This window comes from Echeneis naucrates, chromosome 16 (assembly GCF_900963305.1).
Source record: "Echeneis naucrates chromosome 16, fEcheNa1.1, whole genome shotgun sequence".
Classification (NCBI taxonomy): Eukaryota; Metazoa; Chordata; class Actinopteri; order Carangiformes; family Echeneidae; genus Echeneis; species Echeneis naucrates.
The window spans coordinates 6567631-6594291 of NC_042526.1; the positions used below are offsets into that span (position 1 = coordinate 6567631).

At 40.8% G+C, this 26661-nt stretch overlaps 2 protein-coding genes across 2 annotated transcripts; both read right to left on the reverse strand.

Moving 5' to 3' along the window:
• Positions 1-648: 648 nt before the first annotated feature.
• Positions 649-8255, reverse strand: igf2b (insulin-like growth factor 2b). The gene is made up of 4 exons (XM_029523427.1): positions 7992-8255; positions 6793-6937; positions 4930-5111; positions 649-3523 (listed from the first exon to the last, which is right to left on the reverse strand). The coding sequence occupies exons 1-4, from the start codon at positions 8064-8066 to the stop codon at positions 3284-3286; spliced, it is 642 nt and encodes a 213-aa protein (XP_029379287.1). The 5' UTR covers positions 8067-8255; the 3' UTR covers positions 649-3283.
• Positions 8256-10079: 1824 nt separating this feature from the next.
• On the reverse strand, positions 10080-16992 carry th (tyrosine hydroxylase). Its single transcript, XM_029523426.1, has 13 exons — positions 16909-16992; positions 16189-16392; positions 15203-15377; positions 15004-15092; positions 14810-14877; positions 14651-14701; positions 13991-14136; positions 13713-13848; positions 13144-13213; positions 12994-13050; positions 11586-11681; positions 11337-11470; positions 10080-10633 (listed from the first exon to the last, which is right to left on the reverse strand). The coding sequence occupies exons 1-13, from the start codon at positions 16990-16992 to the stop codon at positions 10474-10476; spliced, it is 1470 nt and encodes a 489-aa protein (XP_029379286.1). The 3' UTR covers positions 10080-10473.
• Between the last annotated feature and the right edge of the window lie 9669 nt (positions 16993-26661).

Here is a 26661-nt window from a genome sequence, read left to right on the forward strand (position 1 = left end):
AAAGTACATGAACTGTGCATTTCGGACGTTCTAGCGTGCAGAGGTTAAATCAATAAAATACACACAGGCTGAGTGAGCTACTGACACAGAAAAAGTTGCCATTGCTCGGCAATATATCTCTTCATATTCAGCGAAAAGAAGTGGTTGTCTTTCACACCATTCATAAGAACACTAGAGTAGCCTGTTTTAACATTACAATAGTGAATGAATGCAGTCCTAGCAGGAAAATATAATGCTGTATGGAATTGAAAATGTAATAATAATAATAATAATAATAATAATAATAATAATAATTGCACTGCCTGCTTTGTTGCACAACTGAAGTAGAATATAATTAGAGACAGGACGCAGCCTTGATAATTGTGATCTCTCTGACACAACGAAGATATAAAGTATTCGATTGACTCTCCACCACAGTACAGCAAGTATCCATTCAGTCTCCATTTCATGGGTTACTGCATGACACAATGGACAAGGACGAAAACTATAATGTGGCACAGAATGACCTTGTTTCTGACATGGGCTTCAGTGGTTTGTTGCAGAGAGCTGTATCATTGTGGCCAGGTAATGTGTTAAAACCTCAGTTGCTCTTCCTCAACATGATTATCACTTACACTCAGCAACTACTCCACGTCTTCCTTGGAGGGCTTTTTTTTTTTTTTTTTTTTTTTTTTTTTTGCCACAGAATTGGTTCCACTTGACAGCCCTTCACGAAATGCATAATGGTCGGATGACTGACAGATTCAGAGGGGTGACTGGTGGGTTAACAACCTTTCCCCCAACCTTGGGGACATTGTCTCCTAAAGAAAAGACAGACAGACAGACAGAAAGATAGACAGAAAAATAGACAAGATAGATAGATAGATAGTGAGGTGTAGAGCGCTGATCATCTCTCCTTGATATTGATAGACAATGACCTTTAGGTGACCTTTGATAGTTACTAGCATCCGAGCAATATCATTACCTCCAATTAGGGCAAAAGTGTCGGTCACATGGAAGATTAACCTTTTAGCCAACCAGACATTTATGACCTTGTGACCCAAACCAACATGCAGCGGTGCCACTGACTCATAAGCTCCTTTGAAGATCATACAACACCATGCGCAATTACAAAGACATGATTTAATGAAGGACTGGTTATTTCCCCCGCCATCAATACTAAAGTGGCTTTAGAAACATAGTGGGTTTGAGTACAATCAACGTTGAACAGTTATTTTTCCCAATGATAAAAAGTCACTCATTGATGCTTTCTGTTTTCACAGACAACCCTGACAGGCTTCTGGAAATCCATGCAGACCAGCGTATTCAGAGTATGTGCCTATTTCTGTGACATAACATGCCTTAGTAATCCAGGCTATGCTGCTGTTAAAATATTAATTTAAAGTAACTATGGCAAACAAAAAAAAAAAAAAGGAAAAAAAAGACATTATTTTTGGTACAAAGCATCTACAAAAAAGCCTTACAACTCCAATTGGAAAACAGAGATCATACAAAATAAAATCCGTCAGTTGAGCATCAGTGCTACGTATATTATTTGGACCAATTTTTCAAATATATTTTATAAGAAAATAAATAATGCCTTTATACAGTGCCCTTATTTGTATTTCAACAAACAAACAAAAAAGCTTGGCGGCTCATTACGCAAGATACAGCTCAGACTAAAGGAAAATAACACGTCCCTGGAAACTAATTATATATCTATATTTATATATATATTTATATATATATATATAGATGTATATATATATATATATATTCAAGTATTTGTTTTCAGGCAAAAGCATGTGAATACTACTGATATACAATAAAAATAAAATGTTAGTTTGACATTATTGCTGTTTTTTTCCCTTTGAATTGAAATTTTGTGCCTTTCTTTAGAACTGTAAAATAACATTATAACAACAACCATAAAAACCAAAAAAAAAAAAAAGCCTAACTTGGAAAAACAGGAATGTCACGGTACCAGAAACTGACAGGGTTTTCCTTTTTTTTTTTTTTTTTTTTCATTGAAACATTGATATGAAAAGAAAACAGAAAAATAAAGACAAAATAATATATAATCATCATTATCCCACTCGCTCTTTGTCCATGCCATGTTACTTCCTGTCCGAGCAGTCTGCAAAGCCATGGCAGACAGGAAGCACAGTCCCAGAACTGTAGTAATGTCCCAATCCAGGCTGTCCACGGTGTCCCACATGTGTCCCAACACTGCTCCCTGTGTCCGGCAGCCTCAGAGGGACAGGCGGAGCAGGGACTGGGTCTCAGGTCCCCCTTGCCGCTTATGCTGGCAAGCTAGTGATGAGCAGCCGCTAGCACTGTGAGCCGAGATGCCAACACAGCCCATATCTTTTCTCAGTGACACTTCCCCCTTGACATTGCCACTGCCAGGAGCTCCCCCATATCCTTTATTTTCCATTTTTTTAAGAGTCACACTTTCCTTAAAACGGAAAGTTTTAATATTCATTCAAAAAAAAAAACAAAAAAAAAAAAAAAAAAACGTGCCATTCCCAAAGCTAGCACCATGACATTTTTTTAAGCTACACGTTCATTGTTCATAAAAAAATAGTGCCATTTTTTTCTTTACTTTGACGTAATCCGTGGCAATGTGCAATTTTGCAGACTCTTTTCTGCTTTTTGTTTGTGATCAAAAGGTGCTGGAACAGGAATCTAATTTTACAAAATAATTCCTTACAGTGTGGAAGTCCCTTTATAGGTAGAGGTGCAAACTAATAAGAAAAAGAACTAAGTTTTCTTTTTGCCTCAGGAAAAATGATGTGGAATGGATTCTTTCATGCAAGCTGCTCTTCACTTTCAGTTGTCTTCCACAAGGACAAAAAAACATTCCGCCGGGTGTCCTCTTGACACTTGAAAACCACAGATCTCTTTCATCTTCTTTTCTCCCTTCCCTTTTCTCTTTTGTTTGAGGATCCACCTGAATTGCGTTCAGCCGAATTGTTAACTTTTTGTTCATCATTTGTGTTTGTGCCTTTTGTGTCAGTGACTGAAAGAGAGAAAGCGTAAGAGTTCAGACAGGAAGAATGTGAAGGCATGTTTGTGTGCTGGAGGAGGGTGGATGGGTGGGTGGGTTTTGACGGGGGCATTAGAAAAGGGCCAGGGGGTCAAGAAGTAGTGGATGAGAGCAGGGGGAGGGATTGGTGAGCTCGGACAGGGCAGGGGAGGTCAGAGAGGACTGCCACAGAAATGACGTCAGAGACAAAGCTATAATCCCCTAGTCTTTTTTCTCTCTCCAAACTCTTGTCTGTGCAAAGGGCTGGCAGCGGGCTCATTTGTGGTTGACATAGTTGTCCGTGGCGAGCAAGACAGGAGGCAGTTTGCTGGGCAGACTGATCAGGGGCCTGTGGAAGATTTCCTGCTCCTGCGCTTTGATCTTCTCCGCCTGCCTCCGAAACTTTTTGGCCCTCAGGATGGCGGGGACACCCCTCCGGAGGCGCTGGGCCGCCTTCCTCTGCCACACCTCGTATTTGGAATACTTCACAGTCACATGCTGCTTCCTTGGGACTTCCTATTGTGGCGTGCGGGCAAAAATAGAGGAAAGAGGGAAAAAGAGGGAGTCAGTTCATTAGGCGTGATAGGGTACTGTGCAAGGGCTCATTACAATGGATGAAAACTGTGTTTATTTTTATTGTTGGGCCAGTCAAATGGAAATTAAATGTCATTCTTATAGAGCTGAGCGTCATAACAGACTTGCCTTGCCTCTGACTTGCCCTTGTTTTGGTTTCCTTGACTGAGAGAAGCTGTCAACAAGTACTTAGCTCAGCCTCTTTAACATACTGTCAAAAGGAAGGGTGGTCACTCACCTCATATACATATGAGGAGCACGTTCTCGTTCACCCAACAACGCCCTGAACTGACTAACCTCCAGAGATCGAATGAAACGACGTACGGTAACAATGTCATTTCAAAACATCTATTCTCACATGGCAAATGAGACACTGTGACAAAGTGGGAGTGGCTGCAGCAAAGCTAGAATTTATGCGTGAGTAGCCAGTGCTCCATCTGAATGGCTTGTTTTGGTCCTGCCACTTGAAGAGTGTTTATCCCCCTTCATTCACTTCAGGCTTGCTCAATAGGCTAAACACAGCTGGCCCTCAGAGCAGCCTGTACCCATCAACTCTCCCTGCCCAGACAAACTAGGGACATGTCCCAACTAATTCCCTAGCAGCCTCTATATAGCATTTCAGACAGAAGATCCATTACTTTCCTCTTGTCATTTGCAGTATTTATCCAGTTTTCCCTTGTTTACATCACCAGCAATCTCAAACCACTGACACTGATTTTCTAACAAGTTACAGCAGAAACAGTATAAACATCTTTCCCTTATTGCCTAAGAGAAGTGCTTTGGGGGCGGGGGGGGGATTTGTGAGAGGTCTGGGAAGCAGGCCCCAGCTCTGTCTTGTGACCGCAATGAAAGGACTTAAAAACAGTTTGACGATTCCCTTCATGTTTTTTGACGTAGAGAAGCTCTGCTGGACAAATCGAGTGTTTCTGATGCAGGTCAAGATGCCTGCCAGTTTTGGGGAGCTTGCTGTTCCGTGACTAATAACAACAATAACAACACACACAGGACACGCTGTTTTGTTACGAACCAGCAGGCTCCACCATCTCACACTCGCACACACAGGGACACTCAACTCTGTCAGTATGACTCTGCCTTTTCCTGAATATGACGCGCACTGACTGTCTTCTTGTTTTCCACGATGATCAGCACCTTGTATGAAAGGTAACTGCTTAGCAGTGACCATTTAACAGGATAAACCTGTCTTTGTGCAGGTTTCAGTCTGTACTCAGCGTCAGGGGCATAGGGGTATGGCTCAAAGGTGAATGGAGGTATAGGAGATGGGGACAGATAGTGATGAGGACTAACACTGTTTCCAATACTGATGCGCTGTTGTTGTTTTTCAGATCTACCTGTTTTAGTGCGGGCATCACGGGAATGACCTGTAGAGAGGTGGCCGACACGTCCCTTTCGGACTTGGCGGGTTTGGCACAGTACTGCTCCAGCAGGTTGAGGTCACAGCTACGGAAACAACACTCCTCTACGATCCCACGGTTCTGGGGGCGCCGATTGGAACCCCTGAAGGTTGGCTTACCTGAAAAGAAACAAAGCGAGGCGAAAAAGAAATGTGAGGAAGAGGGCAAAGTAGAAGACCGATGGCACAACACTGGCATCGGTAATGAATCTGGATTGTTGTTGAAGGATTACTTCGGCAATCATAGCAATCCATGGAGCAAAGAGGATAAGAGGAAATCTATGACCAACACCAACAAATCTTTTTGTTTGTAGACGATAATCTGATTAAGGCTATCTGGAAGTCCTTTAATGAGTGAATACACAAGTAAACACCCTGTGCTGCACACACTAAAAGCGAGTGACAGAAACAGCTTAGCTCTCAGCTAAGACGGACCTTTGGGTGAACGAATGCATAAAATGGAAACTCTTCTGTGACCTTGGCCTTTGTCAAGTCAGCATAGATAAAGAGGATGAAGAAGGAGAGAGGAAAGGAGGGGCAGGGAGATACAGAAAACAGGGATCAATGCAGAGAGGAAGGTATGCAAGGGTCAAAACAGGGAAGGAATGCAAAAACGAAAGAGGGGAACTTGTAGAGATGGGAGTAGAAGGTATAGAAGAATGAGGTGGGGGTGTGTGTGTGTGGGGGGGTGGTTTGCATGTTGCAATGGGCAACACTATCCACAATCAATATAGGGCTTGTTTGAAGTCCTGCACTCCACACAATGTTGGAGAAATCTCATGAGAGGGAGGGCTATATGGTGATTTGGGGGGTGGGGTGCACAAATAGGGGGGAGGCACATCTATGTTGGCTCAAACTGGATAATGATCTTTCTGATTGGAGAGAAGCTTCTGTGGCAAGCAGCACACAAAGGAGCTGTCTGTCTCTCAAGGGCGCAACACAGTGGGTGGGAGAGCGAGCTCATATCATTTTCAGAGAGAAGGTGAAGTTGTGTTTGTGGAGAACTCTTTGCGAACAGGAGCTCATCCATGTGAGGATTAACAACAGCCGCCTACAATGCATTTCCCATAATGCTTTACAGCTACTCCCATCATCCCCACAATGGGAAGCAATGATCAGAATTGGTGTTAATGATCTTTGCTCTTAACCTGACATCAAAAACACAACCCCTCCTCCCTCTCCTCCGCCCTCTCTCTACGTCTCTCTCCACCCCTCCTCCTCCTCCTTTCGGCTCATCAGTGTGGTCGGCCGGCCTGGGAACACTGGTGCTGAGGTGACTGGTATGCCTCTTGGGGTGCTATTACTTTACTGGTAAACAAGCGGCCCATTGTGTCGCGCTGGGTCGTGTGTGCCTTCACAGCTCGCCGACCTTTCATATGCAATGAGAGGTGGTTCGGGCTGCAGGCAGAATGCGCTCACTCAGCAGTGCAGCCCTGGACGAGGATCTGGAGACACAGCTGGCTATAATCTCCCTCTTTTCTTTTTATGTCTCCCACTCAGTCACTCAGTCAGTCAAGTCAGTCTGCGTGTGTTTGTGTGTCTGTGCGTGCACGCGCAAGTGTGTGTGTGCGCGCGCGCGTGCTTGAGTGTGAGTGCGTGAGAAAGAACAACACTAAACACGCATACCACACAGCCCCTTTAGACAAGAGCGAAAAAGCGCTCAGCTATCCAAACAGATGTGAAACAACGGAGGGGAAATAAAGAGCAGGAACCAACGTCCGTGCATAAGGCTCAAAAAAAAAAAAAAAAAAAAACCCAACCCCAAAACAACAACAACAACAACAACAACAAAAAAACCTACTGAAATAGAAGCCTCTGTCTTCACAGACAAACTGCAGCGCATCCACCAGCTCTCCCCCACACAGCGTCTCCGCCGAGGCCATTTCCAGCACGTAGAGCGTCAGGGCCAGTGCAAACAGCAGCGCAGGACTGGACATTTTCTTGACCTGCAAAAAAAAAAAAAAACAAAAAACAAAAACAAAAAAAAAAACACAGATTGCAGGGTAAATCCATTTGGATCAACGGAAAAACAAATGCAAGCAAGGGTGATCACACGAAGAGGTTGTGTATAAATGATAATAATAATGACGAATGTTAGATGACAGCCAGATGTTGCCTTTCAGTGTGACAGGACAGAAGGAGATCCAGCTCTTCTCTTTTTTTTTACGCATTCATATTTGCACGCTTGCTCAAGATGTTGCGGCTTCCAGTCTGAGGCGAAATAATGGAGTTTTTTTTTAATGCATTGACCCACTAACTCCGAAAAAAACGCCTATTGCGTGAGACAAATGATGCCAAATGAGCAGTTTTTGCACCCCCCCCCCCACCTCCCTCCCTCCCACGATAGTTATCAGCCGCTGTCACCATGTCGCACCTGAGAGAAGTGCTTATTCTGGAGGAAAAAAGTAGACGGTATCTCTGGTTTCACACCCTTACACAACTCTCCAGAAGTTACAAGACCGGCTGCTCGATAGTTAACTATCTAAAAGGCTAGACTCAGCATATATTTTCCCCTTGTTCACCCTGAAACGAGCTCGCTGACCCTCAAACCTACCGCCCCCTATCTGCCGGCAAAAACAGACCAGCTGTTTGCTCCGAGTCCAGCTGAACGGCGCACCATCCGGGCGAGAGAGAATAAATAAAACACCTCTCAGCTGTTCTGTCAAATTGGACTTGTTGCACACACAAAACAAAACCAGGAAAAAGCCTCTAAGTGTAGAGAAGCCCGTGCATCTTTAACTTTCTCTGTTGCATGCAAAATTTAAGAGGTGCCCGGTCTGTGCCTCAGCCTGCACACACATACACACACACACACACACACGCACAAAAGAAGAGAGATTGAAACAACAAATAATGCGAGCAATGCATCACCTCAGCCCGAAGCCTGATTTTTTCCCTCAATAAGCCTGAGAAGATATCGGCACCAGCCAAACCGGAGGTGTTTCAATACGCGGACGCAGACACAACCGAGCGTCAAACTACTTGTTCTGCTCCGGTTACCTTCATTCTGCTGCTCTCCGTCCTCCGGCAGGTGTGGCAAAGTGAGTGTGGTCCGTGTCTTTGCTGGGTCTCCATGTCAGATGGCAGTAGTCAAAAAACAAAAACAAAACAAAATAAAATGAAACCAATCAAAAAAAAAAAAAAAAAACGTTGAAGGGGGCTTTATTTGGTTGGAGAGGTTGCGGGTGAGTTAATTTCCCAGTTGGTGAGGCTATAGAGATGATGTGTGACAGGCTGTCCCAAAGACCAGGCGACAGGCAAAACTTCTGAGGGAAACGTTATTATATACCAAAACACGCCCCTTACACCCACACCCCACCCCTCGCTCCTCCTCTTCAAAAAAAAAAAAAAAAAAAAAACGGTCCTGAGACGTTTTATGGAAAAGTGCTTAAAGGGAGAAAAAGCAAAAGAAAAAAGAAAAAAGAAGAAGAAGAACGAGGGAGAGGGAGTCGCAAAAATATGGAACAATTCCATAGGCATTTTCCACGTTTACGCACTGTAACCTACAATCACAATGCCTGCACACGGGACGCAGACTGAACAAGAATAGAAGTAATTCCTCAGACTCCAAGAAAAATGTCAATGTCTCCGCCCTGCTGTAATTAAGATTAACATTTCAGAGTGGGAGCAGTGCGGCCGAGGTCTGCGGCTTTCCTCTGGCTCAGGTGTAGATGTAGTCACCCGGGGTCAAATCTGACTGACAGAGCAAGTGAAGGTTCATTAGTGAGGTGGTTGTCCCAGCAGAAGTAAACTGGGGTTGATACGCAGGAGTGGGTGTGTGTGTGTGTGGGAAGGGGGGGGGGGGGGTGCAGCAGTGAGCCTCAGTGACTGATACAGAAATGTATAGTCTGAACTCTTCAAGCAACCCTAACCCTAAGTGGTGGTGGCAAGTCAGGGCGTGTAGAATAATTTTCACCAAAACAAAATTATAAAAAAAAAAAAAAAACAAGAAAAAAACACCAAACAGCAAAAAAACAAACAAACAAACAAACAAAAAAAACAAAAAACAACAAATAAATGTGTCATTCATATAATTGTACATAAACACATTCTGTCTCATCCTGCAGTAAAACCCCTTCCTGACATTGCATTGGAAGCTTTTAGGTTAGAAAAAAAAAGGAGCTACATACATTCATCTGGAAAATGTGATTTTACATGTTTCTTTCTTTATGAAGCAGTTTGATGGCTCCTTTATGTAGAAGGTAAGGACCCGGACGTGTCTCTAGACTCACACTGACACCTAGTGGTCCGGGTGGTGAACCACCATTTATTGGAGAGATGCTTTGTGTGCTTCTGGTCCAGGATTTGACCCACAGCCTGTTACCTGACCCCCCCCCCCCACACCCCACACACACACACACACTCCCCCCATCACCACCAGAAAGAAATTTTAAGCGTTTATATAGAAGTAAACATAATAAACACTGACAATGAGCTGTCATAAAATGTTCATATAAAGTAGTTCAATATAATTCCAACAATTAATGTAGATAGCAGTTACGGCCTATAATACATTTATTTCAACGTTAATATATAAACTATAGACTACTTTATAAAGCTTTTCTCCATTCACCATTTTATAAGCTTGTTTTAAGTATCAAATAACGTTGTGGTTAAAGGCAGGAGGAGAGAATTAAGAAGATATAATTCTCTAATAAGAAGCTGCTGTGAGCTTGACATCCGGAGGCCCGCTGAACAGCCCCCTCTTGTGGTGGACCGACTGTCCTGGAGGGAAAAACGAGTATCAAGAATAGCATGTCAATGCAGAACCAAAAACGTTCACAGATGTCGTAAACATGACAACTAAAGGTGTTGTTCATTTGCAACTATTTATTATTTGACGGATTCTTTTCACAGAAGCAGTAATCATATGGAAAGTATGTTTCAACATTTCTTTTTTTTTTTTCTTTTTTTTTTAAGCAGCTGCCCTGCAAGACAGAAACAACACAGAACCAAGTAAATCTGCAAATATAGAGCAATACTCAAATACTGCACGCACATACAGAAATAAAACATTAAACACAGCAGTGGTAGTTTTTTCTTCTCAACAAAATAATTACAATTTAAATATACACTTTATTACTCCATTATTTTTCTTGGATTTTTAAAATAATTTTACCCATTTTATTTAAACATTCATTATCACACTTCCCTTTGCCCTTGGTGAAAAGTTTGAAATAAACAGCATAAATCAGCTTTCAAGCATGAACGGCCCAGTTCCTCAAACCCCATCGCACGATGAAAGGATCCACACTCAGTGAGGCTTTAAAAAACTTTGGAAACGTTGCCGGTGTCATGTGTACTGAGTGGTCGCAGTGGTCGCAGCCAAACAGCCAGCCACAACAAGCGACATCTCATCAGAAAAACAGCATCACACTGGAGGTACAGCACAGAGAGATGAACACATTGGTCTTGTTTACACACGTTGGATGTCGCACAGCACAGCGTGGAGGAAGCAAACAACAGCAGGACGTTCACAGAATCATGACAAAACACCAAGGGCATCTGCCAGCATCTTGAGCTCGTCCTTCACTCCCTCCAGGCCTCCCTGGACCTTCAGTGGGTTGTCCAGGACCTCAATGCTGCTGGTGTAGGGATCAAACCTCACTGAAAACGGACGTTTGATACCGGCCACGTATGTCCTGATTGAAAGTGTGAAAAGGTTACAAATTTGAAATAAAAAAAGAAAAGAAAAAAAAAAAAAAGAAATGTGACCTCAACTGCAACGGTGTCTTTTGGCTCCTCATGAATGTATTCATCGAAGCTGCCCTGTCGAAGAATTGTCAGCCCAAATATTTCACTTGGCTGCAAGAAACTTCCTTTAACTGACGAGAAAAAGACACCACAGTTGTAGTTTAGTCTGCTTTCCATAGAAACTGGGATATCCTGTGGTGTCAGCACCACATAAGAAATACACTCCTCCATAATGACATTCCCTCTGTTTCATATTTACTATGCAAGGGTTGCACAAACATTCCCAGGCTGATATTTTCTCACTCAGTGTGGTAGGGATGTCATGTGCTATAGTCTACTAGAGACCAAATACTGTCAAAACACTCACCAAAGCTACTTGTTTTGCCGGGCAACATTTGATGTGTTTGCCAAATAAAACTTCAGCATTTTGCCTTGGTAAGAAACACTACATTAGTAACAGCTGTCTTCTGGCTGCTATGGCTGACCCGCAAAAGTTTGTGGCCTTAGGGGTTGGCTGGCTGTTCTTTGACCTTGTCCTTACACAACCCTTCTTTTTTCTTTTTTTTTTGGTTTTTGTTTTCGTCTTTTCTCTTACTGCCTCTGTATGTTCTTGAGTATTTACATGTGTTGGTCGAAAAAGAGAGAAAGTACCTGAATTTTTCCTTGGCATCTGAAAAACTCTCAGAAACAAAGTATACAGGCTGGTAGGTCTGGTCTTGATAGGGCTGCACGGCTGCAGTCTCTGGTTCAAACATCCTGGTCTCTGGTTCATCAGACAGAGAGTGCTGGATTGAAGTTAAAAAAGAAAAATATGGAGAATTAGTTGGCTTCAGTTGTTGCATTTTATTCTCCAGAAACTTGCAGAGAGAGACAAGAGAGACAGAACATGCCTGAACTCACCACAAGCTCTCCATAGGAGGAGAGAAGTCCAGCACCATAAGCCTTCACCTCTCCGTTCTGTTTGCATAAGCCATACTCCACAGTGAACCAGTACAGCTGATAGGAGATTAAAATAAATGTAAAAAACACAACAAAACATAAGGTACTGAGAGAAAGAAAACTACAACAGACGATCTGTGCCATAGTGTCATAACTAAAAATGTTTTTTCTCTTCAAAGAAAGTCTTTCTAAGTTCATTCTCAGTAAAGAGCAAGTTTAAAATGTACCTTTAGATAAACCATAACGGTATGACCTCAAACAGGTGAAGTGCAATATAGATTACAATGGTGCCTGCCAATGTGTAGGGGAGGGTGGGGTGGTGGTGGGGTGGCGGTGTATGACGCACTTAGTCAATATTTTCTGTGTTGGAAGAGGACAATAAACATGTGAGATACTCAGAGAAGGGCGAAATGTTGATGGCAAGACGACCGGGCCAGAACATTTCCAAAACTGCAGCCCTTGTTGGATGTTCCTGGTCTACGTTGGTTAGTACCCACCACAATGTTCCACAGAAGGGAAACCAGTGACAGGGTCATGGGCTACCAGGGTTAAATAATGTGTGCGGACTGATCCAACAGATGAGCTAATGCAGCCTGAATAGGAGAGAAATACGATGCTGTTTTCTGACAGAAAGGTGTCAGAACAGCACAGCACATTGGAGTTTGTTCGGTATAGAGCTGTAAACCAGGAAGGCTGCCCCTGCTGAGCTCTGTCCTTGACCAATCACTCCAATGAAGGACACATGTGCATCTGAACTGCAGTATGGGATTCATTTATTTTGGGAGAACATGGCACCTGGAGCGACTATGGGAAGAAGGCTAACTGGTGGAGGCAGTGTGACATATTGGGCAATATTATGCTGGGAAACTTTGGGTTCTGCCATTAATGTGGATTTTATGGAAATGGCATTCTCTAATGGCAGTGGCCTCTTTCAGCTGGATAATGTGCTCTGCCACGGTGCGCTGCCACGCAACAATGGCTCAGGAATGGTTTGAGGAACAGAACAATGAGTTCAAGCTGTTGACTTGGCCACCAAATTCCCCAGATCTCAATCCAATCCAGCATCTGTGGAATGGGCCGGGCAAAGTGCTATCCTTGAAGGACCCATCACACAACCTACAGGATTTAAAGGATCTGCTGCTAACGTTTTGGTGACAAATACCACAGCTCACCTTCAAAGGTCTAGCGGAGTCCATGCCCTGACAGGTCAGGGGTTTGTTTGGCACTAAAAGTGGACCTATACAATGTTAGGCTGGTGGTCATAATGCTGTGGCTCATTGCTTAGCTGAATCCATCTCTCAACCTCAAAATATTTTGGACACACTCTTCTCTTACGTATAGCTCACACAAGTGAGGATAAACGTCTTACTGTGGACAGTTTCTCAATATCCTCATCTGAAGCCCCAAGTGACGCTAGACCAAGGCTCTGCAACAGATAATCAATAAATAATCACCGAAACGAAACAGCACAACTTACAAACTAATATTCTGCAAGTATGCTGGATCTTTTAACATTCACCTGCGAAAAATGGGCAAATGTCCGGTCGGCTAGCATGGGGACGTGACCCAAAAGTTCATGGACACAGTCACTGATGAGAAAGAGAGTCAGGCAATACAGCTATGATCAGATTTAATTCACACTGAAATTTCTACACGGATACATTTCGATAAAAACTCTGCGATCGCAGTAGTTTACTGTAGTAATATTACAAAACAGTGATTAAAGGCTGAAAAACAAGTGCCCCAGGTGAAACTATAATGAAGGCAGTTCCAGCTCATACAAATAACCATTAATTTGTCCATTAAAAATAAATAAAGAAATACAGATTAAACTGGTTCCTTCACTGCATTACACTTTCATTCTGTCTGCTCAGTGTTTTTTCTTTTCCCAGTATTTAATGCATTTATTTAAGTAATCATTTTCTTTATGGGTATAGATGAAAGAGAAATTGAGTATGAGAGCAATACACATCTCTTAAAATATGGATGGAAAGCTTGTGGAGGTTTACTCAGCATTAGAGCACAAACACTGGCAGCAAGCGGATTATATGTGAGAAGAAAAGTAAGAGGATTCACAGATGTACTCACGGTTCTGGTGAGTGCATGGGAGAGGAGGCGTGCCGGATGTACTGGGTACACTGGAACACCCGGAATGCCAAACTGGCCAGGAAATCTCTTGCTGAGAGCAGACCTGCCACTGGACGCAGCTGAAACCCTGTGCGCTCTGTGTGTGTGTGTGTGTGTGTGTTAGGGACAGGACAGATAAACAGACAAAGAGGGAACGTCAAACCTTGGGCAGGTGGCCACTATACATTTGTTCCAATGCGGGTATTTACATATCGTGCCTGCCATTGTTTCTCGTCTACCTTTGAGGAAACGTGACACATCCTCCAGCTGGGGGATGTTGTCTGGACTGTACCCACAATGCCTTTCCAGCAGGCGGAAGGACTCAAGGTATTCGCTGCAGGCATGGGTGGTATACAAGTCCCTCAGGGTTGAGTAGACTTCCCGCCTGATTAGGCACAAGAGATCAGATTTATATTTTTAAAGAAAACATATACCACGTCCTCCTCGAGCAAAAAAGAAACCAATGCCTTGAGAAGAATGAATATATTAATATGTGTGTGGGTGTGTGTGTGTTGCACTTTTCACCTATTAAGTCATGAACTACGCTTCAGAAAAGGAGCCTGTGTAGCTGCTCTGATGGAATCATAAATCTTAAGTGAAGGCTTTTCTTCCTGCTGATACCATCCAAACAAAATGAACCATTCAGCATATATTGTGCTCAGATGACCCCAAGCTGCTTTGATACCCCCATCTGTAACTAATGTGCCAAAATATCCATGAAAGACAAACCAAATCCAGCAGTGCCAGAAATGAAACTGATTTAGAGAGTGGTGAGACACTTAAACAGCAGGAAGTCCAAACATCTCGTTTGAGAGTAAATCTTCGATTTTGTGCTTGGTGGTGTAAGTCGTCAGCTCTCACATGCACAACGTATATTATCAGCATGCAGCAGCACTTACCATGTGCTGATCTCCTCCTCCGTGTACTCCACCCTGGGAATTATCTCTCCACTGAGGACAAATATACAACCGTATCAGGAATAATCGAGTTTAAAGTTTTCAGGGTTTTTTGTTAATGTAGTCTTAAGTGCAATAATATGGCAAAACACTGTATCTCACTGTCTGTATCTGAAGGCAATGTCGCCAATCATTCTTCTCCTCTGTCTGTAGGCAGGGTCTCTGTAGCCCTATTCAAATCAAATATATCAAGCACCGATCACATTGTGTCATGATTTATTGGCCCCACATTTGAAGCAACGGAGTAGCAACAATCGTTTTTCATTGTGCATACAACTGGCAAAGCTGGTACTTACTGGATGATCTTCGTCTAGGTCTGGATCAAATTTTGTGACCAAATGATGACATTTGTCCAAATCTGCTATTTTCTTTGGGAACCAATGAACTAACAGAGAAAAGGGAGGAAATGTCTCAGTTCCATTGTGTTGTTTTTGTGGTTAACTCCACCTAACAATATTTCAAATTTATTTCGTAAAACCAGTGAACATGATTTACATTTGACTTCTTTGGTGGTTTTAACATCCTCTGCATTCCTCCTGATGGAGCCAATAAGAGTGCTGACGTCTGAGAGGTGCACCTCACAGCGGACAAAGTACTCCAGGCCTTCCAGACTGTCCTTGAGCTTTCGGCATGGGCGAGTCTCCAAATGATGAATCTTAGCTTCAAATGTCTGAAATACAAACAGTCCACACTCAACAGTAACGGAGAAAGAAAAAAATGCAGACCAAATAGTTTACGACTGCAAAAATATTTTTAGCAGAAAGCACTGCTAAAGAAAACACAAAAATTTGAATTTGAAATTATTCTTAATAATTTCTCTAAGGTGTCTAACAAATCCCTGGTAAATGCCTCATGAGGAAGTACCACCAGGCTTTCTGTTGTTAATCTTAAAAAACCATAATGAATTCAATTTGAATAAGTTTTAGTGAGAATCTCTCATGAGTGAGTGCTCAGGATTTGACTTTCCAGTAAATGAGGTGAACTTGCCCACAGTAAATGTGATACGTTGTGATGATGCCAAATATGATTACATGTGTTCATCCTCTAAAATCTTTTTGATACCACTCAATCACTCTTAAAAACATCAACAAGCAATTCTGTTTTTTAACGTCGAGGAATCATTTACCAGTACTTTGCACTCAAAAGTCAGTTCACTTGCAAAACAAAACAAACAAACAAAAAACTATTTTAGGTGTTCAGCTTGGGAAAAATCTCTTTGACTTCAGCTGATGATGATCAAAATCCATTCCGTGACAACCAAAAACTACAGATTTGGTGGCGCATCAGAAAGGATGAAAGACGACTATATGAATGCATGACCAACATTTCAAGTCTTTATTATTAAGAAATAATGAGGAAAAAACACCAAATAGGGAGAAATTAAGCAACCTGCCAAATCCAAATTTACTCTTTGTTAGCATCTCATGTTGGGTTAATAATAAAAACCATTCGTTAAAATGTATGCACTCATTTAGACACACCTCGAAAACCTTCAGTGTCCGGGATAGCGCAGGAGTCTTGGAGTGTCTCAGTGTGAAGAAAAGGTTGAGAAGTGCTTTTCCGTCGTCTTCCTCAAACACTATCTGCTCGGTGGCCTCTGCAGCTTCTGCCGCTGCAGCGGCCGCTTCTCGCTCTTTGCGCGCGTCCTCAATCAAGCTCTGCCGTCTACCGACAAATCTGGGAGACTGTGAAGAGAGAGAAATAGACAGAGAGAAGAAGAAGAAGTGTGCTGCAGTTTGAATGTAAAGTGACTGATGGGACACACAGACACAACAAGACAGGAGGACAGCCGCTGGGCTTTTCTTACCTTTTGGATATCTCTTTGGATATTTGATGGGAGCGCTTTACATCTCCAAAAGCGAATTAGAACAGCAATGCAGTCAAGGTGAACCTACGGCATAGCTAAGACTGAGTGGCTGCCACAGCATACATTTAAGATGCCGTTAGCTGGAAACAGGTGAATTGTTTTGTGTCTTGTTTTTGTTTTTTTTTTTTTTCCTATGTGGAAAATAATTTTGTGCGCATCGGGCACTGCGTAATGTGACCAGTTCGCCAAACTGTCAGTGCAACATGTGTCAGTGACACTCTGAAAATTATTTTGACATATTAATTGAAATGAAACGACGTGAAGAACGTTATTAAATCGGTCTTTAAAAAAAAAACTTGTCAGGTGAGAACCTGGTGCTGTAGATCTTTCTTACCGTCATGGAATCGGACCTCTCCAGCTCGGATGCTGCTCTGCGGATGCTCTTAGTGGAGGACGTGGAGCTGCTTGAAAGGGGCATCTTCAGGCTTCCGTAATCTCTCTGTGTGGCTGAAGTGACACCTCCCAGGCTGTGCTGTGCGCCCAGAGCTTTTATTTTTTTGCTCGGACAGGTTCCCTCTTTTTATGGGGTCATTTGTTTGCCGTTTCTGACGTCAGACACGCTGATCCCACTCGAATCAATCAATGCGCAGAATCCCATCAGTCACTACCCAACTTGGAGCCGTCTCTTTACAGTGTATTTGTGTATTTGACCCTTTCTGAGGTCCACACAGACACATTTACGTTTCAAGTAGATCATATTCTTTCCATTTGTCACTTTTATCAAACGTCAAACACACACACACAAAAAAAAAAACAACAGAATGAGTATCAAATTTACAAAATGATTTGTTGTGATTTATATTTTTACACTATTAGCCTTTGTTACAGGTCTAACCCTAACCCTTTGTTTTTTTACAGTAAAATGCCACAAACAGAATAATAAACCTACCTTAAAACATTGTTACAGTTACTGACCACAATTTGCTTTGCATTATGGGTATAGTGCTCTTAAATACAGTAACTTACTGTATTTTCTGAAATTGCAGTAATGTACTGTTAACACATCAGTAGTGGTGCTACTGAAATTATATGATTTTATTTTTATGGTTCATATGGAGCCCCTAAAGTCCCAAAAGATGGTATTTTTTATCTTGTGTGTACAAGTTAATATTTTGTTCCCTCAAGATAAATACCAATAACTTGGGCCCCCCAAAATTATTATCTTATCCGTGGTTTTCAAAGCATAGTCCTATCATGCTTTTAGCCTACTGTTAACTTGTTCCCACAAGATAAGTGTCTTGTTCGCAAGAGATAATAACTTCTTCAAACAAAGTATTAACTTGTGCACACAAGTTAATATTTTGTACCCTCAAGATATTAATCTTGTACGCACAAGATAATAACTTGTGCCAACAGGATAAAAAAAAAATATATATATATATATATATATATATATATGCTTTTGAGAATTTAGGGGCTCAGTAGGTTCGACTTAGGCTGTTTGTGTATTTTTACTATTTCAGTGGTTGGTTGCAAAAATGCATTACCTTTTAAATGCACAAATCAGAATTTACCTATATATCATATCTAACTGGTTGACAAAAACTTGGTTCTGTGCGAGATTTTAAAGAAGACTTCGAGACTGAAGCAAAATCAACACTTTATTCAAGGAGTTCAAGGTAAGTAAGGAATGTGTGTTGATCTACTCCTGTAACATAAAGCACAGTGAGCTGCTGAGAAAATGATGAAAATTTACTGGTGTTCGTTAAACTGTATACGGCTTTCAAAGTAAATGTTTTCCACCAATCTGACTGATTTTTTTTCCCCATCACACTGCCTGGCTTTTATTCTGAAGTAAACACAGGAAGTAATCCACAGGTTCTAGTTTCGTTGGTAGTTTTACCGCCAAGCCGGAATATCACGAAGCCGCAGTGGACCAGTTCACTACCAATTGGTAGACAGCTTTCAAAACCACTGAATTTTGGACTGCTGAGATTTGTTCTTTATCAGGTAAAGTGTCTCAGAATCCCGACACACTCCCGCCTTTCAATGGCTAAGTTAATGTAACATTAATCTATTGTTTGTGTTTGTCCTGCCCTCCGGGATGCTAACGTTAGCTTAGCTTCAGCTCTGTGCAAGACAAGCCAAAGCAGCAGGTAAACAAGACATCGTATTTAATCAGATTTAAAGGAAGAAAAAAAAAATAAAATATAGTCTGGACATTTAGAGACACAGATAAGGAAGGGCTTTGCTTATCTTATCTGTGTTATCTGAGTTAGCTCAGTAGAAAGTTTGTTCTTGGTTTATGCTAACATTTATACAGCGTTAGCTAAGGTAGCTTGATCGGCCCTCCAAAAAAAACGTCTCGGTCAGTTTACCTTTTTGAAGGTCTGTTATGGTTTACAGTTATCTTAAGGTAGGTTTTCTTTTTTTGACACAACTCCCTTATTGAATAATGTAACTGATAATAAATTGAGAAATTTTTTGTTGGGTATAATGTGTATTGATTGTACAAACTTTGCCATCTCCTGTGGTGTTTTTCATAAATTTTTTTGTATAGTGCCCCATACTGTTCATTGGTTTGTGACATTGTTTTTATGCCACTGAAAATGGATTTAATTGCTTAAAATCTGTTGACGCCTGCTTTATTATTCTCAGACTAATTTTTATTTTATCAAATAGTATTATTCATAGAAAATGTTTCTTATATTGAATGTGGTAAACCTGTTTAAACTTACAGTGATTACCACAATTTTAATGTGTTATGTTGTTAAAGACAATTACAGAATAGACTAGTTATGCTGTACAAAAGAATTACAGTATTACACCATAAACCACATTTACTGTAAAACTTACTCACGATAAGAATTTCTAATTGTAAACCTCGCTTACAGTAAAGCTGTTGTACTGTAAAACATATCTTCAGTAAATTGGTTATACCGTGAAGCATCATTACAGTAAAGGTACTGCAGACCAGTAATTACAGTAACTTACTGGCAACATTTTACTGCAAAAATACAATAAAATGTTAAACAGTGTATATTTAGCAAATAATCTTGGTACTTTAATGTCTGTGTAAAACACTGTATAATAAGCATTCTTCAAAAAGCTAGTTGGTGCTCTAAGGCCTTCCACGAATAAAACTCCCACTGACTGTAAAGTTTATATGAAATGTTTTTGAAAGTTAATGTTTATTTAATCATACGTTGTGACATTAGTGTGGTGCTGTTTGGTGGTTAGGAAAACCAGCTGTACACTGTAGTCAAATTTTGACAATAATCAAAGCTTTGACCGCAGGGCTTTACGTAAAGGTTAGACCTGAGAAAATTCAACTGTGGAAAATTAAGTCACTTTATCAGTTCAATCCAATCTACACAGGTCCTCACAAAATTAAATTTGATCCGTGGCAAAGCACACGACACACACGCTCTCTCTCGGCCTCGCACACAAACACACATAATGAGGAAAGTAACACAAGGAAAGTAAATAAGACGGACAACACATTGTTTTCCTGCTTTTGCCACTGTGTCTAATTCTTAGTTCAGCAACAACCACATTAAATGATCGTGTGCCGCTTTTGGCTGAAGACTTTGGAGGTTATCGGCCATACTCACAAGATTGTGAAGTGATGTATGGGTCTCACAAATGTGCAGAGCCCACAGGCAAGCAGGGGTAAAAGGATTATCCTTAGACCTCTGACCACACGCTGCCACAGCAGCGACCTCACAAGGGTGAAGAGAAGTCAGACGGACCTCAGTGTGACTTTTCCTCCAAGCTGAACACTCAGGCTGCAAATGTTAAAAAGCACTAATGTAGCCCAGGGGACAGAGAGCAGCAGTCTTTTCATTTATGTGGGGATGACAGAGTGGGTATGAAGAAATTAATCTAAAACTATCAGACAATAAGATAAAAACTCCGTTTTAAGAATTTGCTCTGCATGAAAACTGAATAAATTATCCATAGAAATGAACTTTTGTTGTCTTTTTTCTTTCCTTTTGACCTTTTTTTTAACATGGTCTGCCATAAAAAGCTGACCAACAGGCAGAAGTCTGACATTTACTAGAAATAGGAACAATTATCAATTTCATGGTTTGATCCATCCATGTCAAAAGCTGTTTATTTTGTTAAACCGAGTTGTGATCCTATAAGTCATTCCTGGGGTGGATGTAGACGATAAGAGATGGAAAATTTTGCTTTCATCCTGCAATAATAATTACCAATGTACAGAAATTCCCAAGAGAGATATGTTAAAACCATGTTCTTATAATTTCATATCCTCCCTAAGTGAGTCAAGAAAAAATATGGAATTTATATTCAATAGTTGTATTCCAAACTTCCAAAGATTTAATGATTACAAAACAGCACACTATCATCTGTGGAGCTACAAAACAGGATCAAGATAAACTACCCCTCCCTCCAAATGTCTTTCCTGTGTCAGTCCAGTTTATAAAGACCATGGCCTATTACTGCTCATTTAAAATCTCCCAGAGAAATAGCTTTCCTTTATCCTCCCTTCCCTTTACTGAAGCCCTGTACATAACACTACACAGAAATAAAGCTGATAGAGCAGCATGAAAAAATTAGCCCTATTTTTCCAACCAAATTGTATGTAGTTAATGTTTTGTTCATTTCCTTTTCAAGCCTAAGTGAGACGATTGATATCATATATATATATATGTTATCAGATGTCCACAGCTCCTGTTATTATTATTTTCATCCTTAATTAATCTGCCTATTTTTTTTTCAATCAACTCAATCATTAATTTTTTGTAACATTGTCAAAAAAACAAACAAAAAACAAAGCAACTAATGTCACGTCCTTAAGTGTCTTTTTTTTCAATCAACAGTCTCAAACCCAAAGATATAAACTTTTCAGTGACATAATCAGCAAAGTATTAGTAATCCATCAAAAAATTAACAACTACACTGATATTCACTGATTACTTGACATCTAATTTGATGTGATGTCAAGAAACCCCCATTGTACCGAGGAATGAAAGTAGATCTTGTTTCCCGGTTAGGGTATGTGCCATTTAAGGGTCATAGTACCTAATGTCTGCTCAAGAGAGATTTGAAAGTGGTGGCAGTAATTTACTTTCAAAAGTTTTGCCATTTTAAAGTTCAGCAGGTGTTGATAGAGACCCCGCTCCTACCTGACTTGACTACAGTGACGGTGTGCAGTACTTTCTACATTTGGCTGACTCATCTTCACCAGTGAGCGGACCGCCCACCACACCCCGTCATTGCCCATACCAGGTATCACAGCCGTCTTTTGTTAGAACTGCTGTGCTTTAGGAGGCAAAATCTCTCTGCAATGCATCCAATGTTTATCCAATTCAATCTTCTTTTCTGGACGTGTCACACATGTCCACAAATGACACCAGGATGATAATTATTACAATTATGTATTGATTCAGCAGCAGCATTGTGGCATTGTGAGAGTCAGCTTTTCCCTGTATAATTGTAGGACTTTAGATGGGCTAATTGCAGCTAACATGGCCAGCTGGGCTATTATTCATCTACCCCCACATTTCTTTTCTCTCTCTCGCTGCTGCTCACCTTTATGGGGGTCATTAGACTCATCCAGTTGATGAAGAGAAGAGGAAACACAAAATAAATGTCCTATTAATCTCAAGAATGTTGGGTAAACAGCCTCAAAATGAACATATTAGCTTGTACCGCTTTGGTAAGCAGTATCTTCATGTGTGCACATGCGTCTATATCCATTATCCATCATATGGATTGCATTGTGACTAGTCTGACCAGCGATTGAAATTTAATGCTTTTGGCTGCCACGTCTTTAAAAATGTTTGTTTTGGTGATAATTGATCACCAAAAAATTACATTCAGGGAAGCTCATGTAAAAGAAAAAACACAAGCTTGACAAATGTGATGCTTGAGTCATCGATATAATGTCTGATTAAGTTTGATTGATCGTCCTTTGTAATTAAGATCAAATAGTTTTGCTGTCATTTTTGTACCTCAGGTTTTACAAATTGCACATACACATTGATAGTAATACTGATGATCAAATTTAATATTTCTTTGCGAGTCAGAAGCACAACTTCTGGTTTATTTTCAGCTTGAAATTACACATTTATGACTAGAGCGCACAAACACAATGACACTAAGAATGCCACAAATCACAAATCATAATATAAATATACGTAAAGCAATTTTTTAAAAGACATTTTATTCTACCCTACGCATCACCACATCACAACATCGTCCGGTTGATTGGTGGGAAAGATTTATAAAATGTTCAAAAACTCTTTTTGGTGTAGATACCTTTAAATACAGTGCCTTCACTAATGAGCAGTCTACAAACAGGTGGTAAAATTGGAGCTTGTGTAAGAAGTGGGTAACGTGAAGTATTTTTTCTTGTTTCTGTCTCCTTCTTAACAAAAAATCTGTGCATCTGCAACTGGTGATGACTGTGATTGTTTTTGCATGTGTCAAAATACAGCTGCCAAGTGGAATGACTAATCACACAGAGTGCTCCTCAGATGCTTTTTTCTGCATGTGTAATTTGACTGTGGTGGCGTAAAGACTTGCTGGGGTTGGTGAGTGGTCTCCATGGTCAACGCAAACTGTCGTCATCACACTGGTGCCATGGTGGCGACTGGTAAGTACAGCTCTGGATGTGATATGATAACATCATCACTAGAACCTGCTTTCCCTTTCATGCCCTCTCATTATAGTTGTTTTTTTGTATGTTTGTTTTGTTGTTGTATTTGTCTTTTTGCCTAATTTCAGCGAAAAAGAGCATCCTCACAGCTGAGGTATCAAACATTAACTCGGAGTGCAAAAGTAATTCAATGTCATCCGATTTTGACAGAACAGGGGAAGTTGAGCAAAGATTTCCAAACTTAGTGGTTTACACAGGTAAAGAAATAAATGATCGATACAATATATTGGAAACAAATCAGTGGCCTAAACTTTCGAATCAATAGCCTGATGTTTGTCTACCACACATTATGAATAGCTGATGGCTGATGGCCGATTGCGGTCCGGATGCACCCACATATCTACTGCATGCGTCATGTCGGATATGCCCAGTAGGATAAGAATTTACATGAGGCGCCATATGTCATTCAACAATGATTTCTGTCAGCCACTGAGTGTCAGGATCCACTCTGATACACATGCACACGAACACACATATCCATTTGCTCAACACGCAGACTTACAGAAAAGTTACCAGAGGGACCGCCAATACGACGCAACACTTCTCGTCTCTGATGTCCTCTCACATAAACCTGCTCCTAGATAAGTAGTCTAAGCACCATGTTAAAGTCTTATCCAATCATTTCCCTCATGTTGGAGTTACAGAAGCAACATAATGACGCTGTAACATTGCTCATTCCCCCTCCAGCAGTGACACTCGGCGCTGTGGCTGGAAAGACTCCTAATTAGATTTACCTTTCCTTAATGGGTCCCTGTCAACCAGCAGCCCGGAGGGCCAAGCTATTGCAGCTCACGACAAAAAAAAAAAAGGAAAGAAAAAGAAAAGAAATTGAGCAGCTAGTGCCTCCGATAAACCCCAGCTGTCGTGCTGCTGCTTGTTCTGTTGTCATATGTGACTCTATTCTGCTTGCGTGACACATGCAAAAACTTTTTGTCACATATGCGATTATCCAGCGAAAGAGATGGATCTTAATTATTAAAAAGTTAGTGAAATTATGCTGTAAAAGAATTTAAAACATTTCAAGTATTGTGAAATTGGCATACATTTAAAATTAACGCATAAAGAAATGTTGCAACATCGCATTGTTTTTGCAACATTCTTGGGAATGGACACAAACTGGTGGATATAAAACTAAGAAGGAATACCAAAGGAAATATTTCCACCAAAATAGAGGCTAAATACTTCACCTCTGTACCTGTACGTCAAATGGGCTGCACAAGATAGGAAATGCCAGCTGGTCGAAGTGCTTTATATGTCATAGATGTTTTTGTGCCAGCATTTAATAGCAAGTCCTGTAAGCAGGTACTTAAGGCATGAATACTCAAAGTTGTCTTATGTTTTTTTCGTTTTAAAAGGTTCAAATTCACTTATTAGCTTTTTATGTATTTTGTTTTGGTAAAGGGTGTTATTTAGACTGAAGATTAGATATGATTGAAAGATCTAAAAACAAAAACTGGAAAACTGAAAGTTGCCTTACTTTAAACTTATACAGGAAATATTTTGTTTTGTGGGACAGAATTAAAATTTGATTGTGTCTTCCTGTGCTCAGTCACGCATCATAATGCTCAAACTCAAACTATACCATATTGATTAACTCTCTTCATAATAAAAAACTCAACTTAAATTTGCCCTTGGCAGAAAATCCTGAAGTGACTTTGAATAAACCTTGTTTTGATGTCATTTTTTTGATAGCAAAATTATAGGGAACTGTCTCTAGTCAGTTCTGTTTTGTCATCATGCGTTTCGTGTTTTGTGTGTGTGTGTTTGTTTGTCTATGCACATGATAGGAAGTGTTCAGGGCTATTTTTGTTCACAGCTAAAAAGTGTAGCTGTCATTGCAGAGGCAAAATGAAGACAACCAGAGAGGACAACCAAGTGAAAAAAACAAAACAAAAACAAAAAACAAATAGGATGTCATGATTGAAATTGCTTACTGGTGCAGATTAAAGTAAATTGCACTGACATCATGTAAAGTGTGAGCAGAGAACTCAGCCTGCCACAGGTTGGATTGATGGCTTGGCTGAATTTGTTACGGATGCAGGGCTGTCTGTCTCAGCCACCTCAGATGAGATTCAGTGGTTCAGCTTGCCATTTTTCAGCCCCCTTTACCACACACACAGACCCCCCGCCCACACACACATCTCGGACCTCCTCCTGTGAATAATGACTGCAGCTGTGTCAATGTGGCTGCTAAACGTATGTGTGCTTGTTTGCGGGTCTTATTTTGATGGCTTTTTACAGTCAGTGTGTCCGTGTGTGTCCGTCTGATTATGGTGTACAGATAGGCCATTACCCCTGCGTTAGGAAGAGAGGGGCTTAATGGACCACTGAGGATGCACGGGCAGGAGAGCTTGTAAACACGTCCCTATCCTCCCAGCTATATCAATACTGCCATCTGGGAGTTTGGACACTTCATTCACAAAACCAATACCAAAGTGGGATGACAAGGGTGCAACGGAGACAATGTTGCTACATGTTCAATCAATGGGAGGAGACAAGCGCTATCATGAAATCCACTTTTAAGATGAAGTCAATTCTTTTCTGTTTTTTTTTTGTGTGCCTGTCCACAACTGAGAAACAAGAACAACAAAGACAATGTCCGATAAATTGTAACAGGGACATTTGGATATATGTTCCACCATAGACCACTCTGATTACAAATCGTGACCAATAAACACAGAAAATGTTATCTTCCCAAGGCAAAACATGTTAATCGTGGAAATCTTTGAACACTCCGGATTCTCCTGATGCCACATTTCCACCTCCAACCAATCAATGCTGGAAGATTGACAAATCAATGCATGAAAATGTGAAGACAATTATATACAAAGGTTTGGTCAGTCATTTGCTGTTTTTAAGCCGCCTTATTTTTTTCACTGCCACGATGTCCCGGTCAAGCATGCATCTGGCAGAAGGCAAAGCAACAGCTCCATATATTGCCAGATGGTTGTATAGCTAATAATGAAATTCACAAACACAATAATTGCTGTCAATTGGCGAAGCATCCTTCAAAATTATCTATTAAAAAGCCCATTCTGTTAAAAAAAAATATATATATATATATTTTATTTGATCTTTCAAGTAACCCACAGTACATCTACCTGTATCTTCTCAACTTGGAAACTTAACTTAACAAATGGAAAATTACAGATGTACAGATATGCTCTTTGTAGTGGGTGCTGAGGAAAAAGCTAAACAAGACAATTTGCACAGATTTTGTTTTAGTGTTTAATGTGTCCTGTAATGAAAAGTGAGAGTAAACATACACTCTATGTGACTGTTAATGGCAGATAAAAAGCATTTGACCAATTTAGGTTTGCTGCAGTGTTTCATGTTTGTTTTTCTTATTGCTGTTGTTGTTTTCCATCCAGCTCTTGCAACCTGCTCTTCAGGAGAAAGAGTGGTATATAATGACCGCACGGGTCAGTGAATTGCACGTCTTAACACCCAATCTGTGGT